The 7,034-nt window shown below is 33.8% G+C and overlaps 2 protein-coding genes across 2 annotated transcripts in view; both read right to left on the reverse strand.

The window, feature by feature from the left end:
- Nucleotides 1-1,902, reverse strand: part of LOC108749778 (S-adenosylmethionine decarboxylase proenzyme) — a 15,781-nt gene extending 13,879 nt beyond the window's left edge. The window contains exon 1 of the mRNA XM_018488736.1: nucleotides 1,542-1,902. Within this exon, the coding sequence (XP_018344238.1) occupies nucleotides 1,542-1,672 (131 nt within the window). The 5' untranslated portion in view covers nucleotides 1,673-1,902. The remainder of the gene's footprint in view (nucleotides 1-1,541) is intronic.
- A 1,236-nt stretch (nucleotides 1,903-3,138) lies between these two features.
- Nucleotides 3,139-6,745, reverse strand: LOC108749761 (U3 small nucleolar RNA-associated protein 14 homolog A). Its single transcript, XM_018488695.1, has 6 exons — nucleotides 6,560-6,745; nucleotides 6,223-6,439; nucleotides 5,568-5,888; nucleotides 5,195-5,446; nucleotides 3,852-5,003; nucleotides 3,139-3,627 (listed from the first exon to the last, which is right to left on the reverse strand). Exons 1-6 carry the CDS (start codon nucleotides 6,664-6,666, stop codon nucleotides 3,139-3,141), a joined length of 2,538 nt encoding a protein of 845 aa, XP_018344197.1. The 5' UTR covers nucleotides 6,667-6,745.
- Nucleotides 6,746-7,034: the final 289 nt, after the last annotated feature.

A 7,034-nucleotide genomic window follows, 5' to 3' on the forward strand; every position in this document is an offset into this window, starting at 1 on the left:
ATCCCAGAGATTATCCCAGAGAAAAAGATATAGTGATAACAAAAGTAGTGACAACTATATAAGTTTTATATATATGTAGAATTAATGAATTATATATGTAGTTGAATAAACTATTTTATTACAACCATAACAGCCCATTCAACTATGTATATTTGACTTTTACATATATCTCGTTTACATATATCTAATTGCAATTGTAAAACAGTTTATTTAACTGCACATATTAATTCTATATATGAAACTTGAATAGTTGCATTATAAACAGCTCATTAAATTATGAATTACTTCCACGTATAAAACTTGTATAGCTGCAACTATAAAACAATTTATTCAACTATGTACATTAATTCTGTACATAAAATGTCTGTAGTTGCAATTATAAAACTATATACATTAAACTATATATTAATTTTATTACATAAAGCTTGTATAGTTGCAACTATTAAACAGTTTATTCAATTTTGTGCATTAATTCTACATATAAAATTTGTACAGTTATCACTGTGTCTTTCTCTAAAGATGTTAACGAATTGAAAAAGTATTCCGTTTCATTCGTAATTCGCGTAATACATCTTATCTTTGTTGTTTATAACTTATGTTCTTGTCGTTTACCGACTTAAATACGAGTAAATGACCACACATGAAAAAAAATACACTCCGAGAGACTTATCAATGTTAATAGTTTGATAACAACATAAGAATCCATGAGACCACATTTACCCGGGACTCTTAATCGGGTTTAATAACATCCGTAGTTGTGAAACTGGCCAATCGCAGTCGTACCATTCTTCGGAGAAACAGCATATGATTGGATAATTTCATAACTATGGATGTTATTAAATCAGATTAAGCGTGCCCTGTAACAGAGATCATAGATTTTCACATTTGCGGATGCGCTCCGAAATAAGCGCCTAAATTATTCCAGACTGACGTAACAGCAATAAAAGCGAAAAAATATCTAAACTCTTAAGAAATGTAGAAAGATGTATTAAGACGTTTTAAGATTTTCACATGTCAACACTAATTTTCAGAGAAAGTTTTTTTTACCTCCACTTTTCTTTCCGAGATAACAGATTACTTTTGTATGTCTTGCTTCTACATTCTTTACAGTTTCTACATTCTTAAGAAACGTAACTATGGACAGAATTTTCAAAAGCAGATAAAATTTATAGAAGCTTATTTCCTTGACATATAAGCTTTTATAGGCTTTTATTATTCGCCTGTCACGAAGCATTATTTTTTGGAAAATTCAAATCAATCTTATCACACCTGGCGATTTTTGCAGGTGATACGGTGCCCGAATTTAGGGTTTATTTTTGGAAAATCACGAAAACGTATACACGCGCATAGAAAATCGACCGGGACGACGTGAACCATCAGTCTAGCTTATGACTCCCAACGGTCGACGCCGGCGCGGCTCGTTATCGTCCGTCCTGGCCTGGCCGGCGTCGACTGTCATCGTTCTCGCGGGGTAGAGGAGCAGGCGGAGGAGGAGGTCGTGTCGGAGGCAGCAACGAGACGCCGGCGGGCGGCGTACTTACCGCGGTATCTGCCGGAGATCACCCTGATGCTGCTTGAGACTCTTGGAGCTAATGAACCAGAGCTCGAGAAGCTTCTCGACACCCTCGAAGAATTGTACGTTGTCGGCGCAGTCGTCCTTGGTGTCCGCCATCCTCTCGCTGTCGTCGATCTCGTCTCGTCCAAAAATTGCAAAGCGGCACGCAATTGTGTGATTCACGTCTCTCTCTTTCTTTCCTCTTCTATCTCCGTCGCGACTCGCGTATTTCTTATCTTGCGCCAATCGACTGAAATTTTTATGAATTTACACGGAGCGTTAAGACCTCAAAGCACTACTCCCGGTAGCACACGCTTGTAGACTGACTGACACACTGGCCCCACCAGAGGCACACCGATTGACTGATTGACGGACGGATGGTCGCCGGTGCTGCCAGGCATGCTGCGCCGCCGCCACCACCACCGCTGTCCACCACTGCCCACCGCCTTCATCGTCGTCATCGCCGCCACCGTCAGCCAACCGCCGCGCTGCACGGTTCGCGCGCTTCTGCAGTGTGGCGCTGCGCGCGGCGCCTGATGGAACTACACCCGCCGCCGGTCGCCGACAGGCGGCGCTGGCGCGTGCATGCGCGCCGCAGCGCGACGAATCGTTTCGAAAACGAAATACTGATTATAAATGTCGGAATAAATATTTGTTTTATGCCTGTTCTACATTAGGGTCGCAAGCTGTAAGAAATTGGTCACAGTTAAGTGTGAGAAAAATAATCGGCTATGATTGATTAATTTCTTACGGCTTATTGCTTATGACTTTATTGTAGAACAGGCCTTAGAATTCTTCATACAATTTTTCAGAATTTTTATATAAATTTCAAAAATTTTTAGAATTTCTTAATAATTTTATAACCTTTTAAAAAAGTTTTATGAATTTTTTCATACAAATTGAAACAATTTTCCTTTAATGAAAATTTTTTAAAAAATTTGCGAATTTTTATATAAATTTCTGTAATCTAGCAACTTTTTAGAATATTTTCCAGATTTCTTATACAAATTAAAACAATTCACCTAATACAAATTTTCCTTACAATTTCTCATATAATTTTTATATAAATTTCAGAAATTTTCAGTTTCTGTATTATAATTTTTTGAAAAATTTCTCAAAATTTTTATATAAATTGGAACACTATTCAAAAGTGCTAAAAGCCTATATCTTTTCTAGAATAAATACATCATATATGTAAAATCTGAAATATTCTGACTTTAAAAATTTTTTATTCTACAATTTCTAAAAAAACTTATCTGAAAAAATCTGAAAAATGTTAGAAGTAAAGATTTTTCATAAATTTTCATAAATTTATAATTTTTTTAAATATAACATAAGCGAATTCTTCTTCACCAGAGTCATTGATAAACGTAAATACATTTTTTAATGAAAATAATAAGTGCTTATTAATTTTTTTTAGCATAACTTGAGCAGTACAAACAAATACTAAACACTGAATTTTATTAGTATTCAGTTTATTAGTATTCAGTTTATTAGTATTCAGTTTATTAATCAATAACTAAAATAATTTTGTATTATATATACAAAATGATACAAAATGATCGTAAAATACAGAATTTATTTTATATTTTGTTCTGTTTATGTCTCTTTTTGTTATTATTCTTTACAGTATTCTTCTTCTTATCAATCTTCGTCTTGATTCGCTTTAATGGTTTTTTCACCATTGGTTGCTCTTTCACCAACTCATTCTCGTCCATTGGCTCAATCACTTGACCAAGTTTGGTCTTTACTGCCGGCTGAATGAGTCGCACATGAGCGTTCATTGGGACGAAGGTTCTACTGATGGGAGCTCTGATGGTCGCTTCAAAGTCTTTAACTCTGGTAAATGGATAAGGTAACTCTTTGACGAGATGTTTCTTCAATTTCTCGTTTTCATGTTCAAATACTATGACGTTACCCTGATTTTCGGGTTTACGTGGCATTTGCTTGGGAACATTCAGTATAAATCGACTCTTCTTACGAGCTGCTTTACTCTTCTTGATATTCGGTCCACCCCAGCTTCCCCATCCAGGTAGACTCAAATCAATATTCTGCGGCTGCGACTTTTTCATCTAGAGAATCATTTTGAGTAAATTAGATTATTATAACAGTTTTTATGTAGAAAATAAAATACAATGTCTCATTCAATATTTATTATGCACATCTATCTCTCAAATTTAAGGGAACTGATTTTTTCAGAATGCAATATGAGAGATAATAATTATAAGCGTATACATACATAAATTATATACAAAAGAGAAACATAGTTTTTATTTCAAATCTTATTATTACATACCTCCTCTTCCTTTTCTTTCCTAAATTCTTCAACAACGTTGTCGTCCGCAAATGCCTCGCTCATTATTCTATGCGTTTCCTCTTCCTGTTCGCTATCATCATCTCCGGCTGTAGCCACATCTGGCAGTTGCGTCTTTAAGTGTTTAGGCTTTATATTAACATATTTTTTTGGATCTATTTCAATTTCGTTACTAGTGCCAGCCGGTTCCTGTATCGTATTTGCTATTTTCTTTAAACTTGTCAAATTGTTTTCCTCATGTACATTTTCCATAGAAGTGGTTTCCTCTAATGGAAAATCCAAAATAGGTTTCCGTTTAGAATTTTCGAATTCAAGACTTGGCAAATAATCTTCATTCTCCTTCTTTTCATTTGCCGTCTTGTCATTTGTCTTCAATTTTTTCTTCACTTCTTGCTTTTTCAGATTCAATTTTCGCTTTGATGGTGCCTCCTTTAATTCCTTGGAATCTGTTGCTTTATTTTTATCTTGCGATTTAGTTTTATTATTTTTGCAATTTTCTTTATTCTTTTCTTTTTTATGATTGCTATCTTTTATATCGTTTGTTTTTTCCAATAAAGTGCTGCTTTTCTCATTGCTGGAGGATTCGTTCTTTGCATCACTGGTACTTGCATTTGAAGTGCCATTTTTTTCATTGTCATATAATTTGTTTTTATTATTACGTTTGTTTTTTCGCAAGGAACTACTTTTCTCATTACCGTGTGATTTACTCTTTGTATCACTTTTTGTACTTGCTTGCAAAATACTATTTTCCTCATCGTTGCAAAGTTCATTTTTCGTATTGCTTGTATTTACTCGTAAAGTACTATTCTTTTCAGAGTGACATGTATCTTTTTCCTTTTCCAACATGATTTCATCCAAAGTTTCATTTTTTTCTCTCTTCTCTCCTTTCGTCTGCTGTTTTTTATCGTAGAATTTCCGACAAAGCTTAATAAAATTTTCAATTTCGGACTCAGTTTTTATGTTGCTTTCATTATCATTTACTGACGTTTCATCTTCTTTATCTTCTTCATATTCTTTATCTTCCACATCTCCTACATTTTCTTCGTCTTCCTCAGATTCATCACTGTCTGTTCTCTTAACTTTTTGCGTCAATTCTTTACTAATGGCCAATTGTTCAGTAAGTATTTGTCGTGTCTAACAAAAAAGAATTCGTTATATTTTCTCGTTCTTAATTAGACATTTTTATTAACATTTAAATGTCTATAATATTTAATTATTAAAAAAAATATATATTTAAGTATACATTTTTATTAAAATAATTTCTATCAAAAATAAATAATTTTGTGTGTGTGTGTGTTCAGATTTCAAATCAAAATAATACTCACTTCCTTATTGTACTTGGCTTTAATCTGTTTATTCCTAGCCCACTGACCCGTGTTTTTATGCCTTAATGACATTCTCTCTTCAGCACGAGTTTTATCTAATTGTGCCAATTTTACCAGGGCTTCCTCTGGATTACTATCTTTCAATTTTTCGAAATCCTTTAATTGTTGCTTGATTTTATCCTTTCGCTGAATGCGATGGAACTTCTTGCTCTTTATCTTACCCTGACGATGCGCTTTCGCCTCTTTGTACGACTGAAAGTGCAAAGAAATTAAAAGCAATTCGTTAAATCTTAGTTAAATCTGGTTCTTACTTTTTTTTAGTAATACTTTTTAGTATATCACTTAATATTATAACTGAATAATATTTCTATACCTGTTGTGCCCTGAGTCTAGCAGCTTCCTTTCTCCTCAAGATTACTTCTTCCAGTGTCATTTTATACTTATTGCCTTTCTCTTCTTCTTTATCAGCAGGATATAACAATGCTGGATCCAACTCTTCAAACTTCTTCATTAAATCAGACTTTGTACTGAATCCTCTTAGAAATTCAGGAATTTTTGAAGTACGAGAATCTTTTATTGGTGCTAAATGTTTCAATGGAAAGGACAGCTGTTCTGCTGTCCTGTTCCTGGTTACTACACTGTCCCATTTTTGCAATTCATTTTTAACCTTCTCATAACCAACTGTCCTTTTTATCTATGAAGATTGGACTCTTATTTTGTTATCAGAACTTAAAATTATAAAAAAAATGAGATAAAAATAGATAATATTGAAAAAATTGAAACTAATTGATTAATTCGTAATTTTAAATGTGAAAGAGATAATTGTTAGGATTGAGGTAGTAAATTAATGGATCAAAACATAGAATCATTATTGTACAATGAGATAAAAATATACTAATTAGTGTATAAAACTATTTTGGTTTTGTCCTTTTTACCCTCATTGTTTTTAATCTATTAAGTCTTGATTAAGTCGAGATGATTTTTTATAATAATGACGAAAAGAAGTCATTAATTTGATCTTAATATACCCTTTCAGCTGCTGGTTTCTCCAATGGCTTAGAAAGAACTTTGTTTTTTTGTTGAATGTATCGAAGTTTCTTGGTGAGGTTGCTCTGATCCCCTTTTCGCTCCAATGACTTGATCAGATCTTTCACGTGTATTGTATCCTTGTTTGTTACTCCGCTTTTCACAAGATGATACTCCGATACTTCTAAACTAGGCTCACTACGTTCTGCTTTTTTCACCCTGTTAAAGGGGACAAATATAATAAAAAGAATATTAAAACATATATGTAAAAACCAAATTCTTTAAATCCGCAGTATTAAAATAGAATTTTGAGCATTCTAATTGTAACCTCATCGTTACCTTTGTCTCTTATCAAGCTGTGTCACAGCCTTAATAAGTTTCGCATGATCTTTGGTAATTTCCTGATCGCTATCATATAAATTCTCACTTCCTTCCGTATCACTCATCTTCGTGGCCGAATAAATTCTACTCGTGTTATGATACAAACACTACAAACTAACCTACAAATAGTACGAATGTCCACGAGGCAGAGGTACTTCCTGCGCATGCGCAGCGAATGCGATTTCAGCGGCACTTTAGAGTTAACGCGATGCTGCAAACGCTTTAAAGCGTTTTTTAACTGGTCAATTTGTAAAATTTGTTCTTCTAATTGGTCTATCAAATGCTTCAAAGCATTTGTAACAAGACTTTGACCACAGCCTTAAAGGGATTCTAAAGCATAAATTACCGACTAATGGCTCTTGTACCAGCGATACTTTTACTCGAATGCATCTATGTATTATTTTATCCTTGTTGTTCACCAAATGTTAAACGA

This window comes from Trachymyrmex septentrionalis, unplaced genomic scaffold, assembly GCF_001594115.1.
Source record: "Trachymyrmex septentrionalis isolate Tsep2-gDNA-1 unplaced genomic scaffold, Tsep1.0 scaffold312, whole genome shotgun sequence".
Classification (NCBI taxonomy): domain Eukaryota; kingdom Metazoa; phylum Arthropoda; class Insecta; order Hymenoptera; family Formicidae; genus Trachymyrmex; species Trachymyrmex septentrionalis.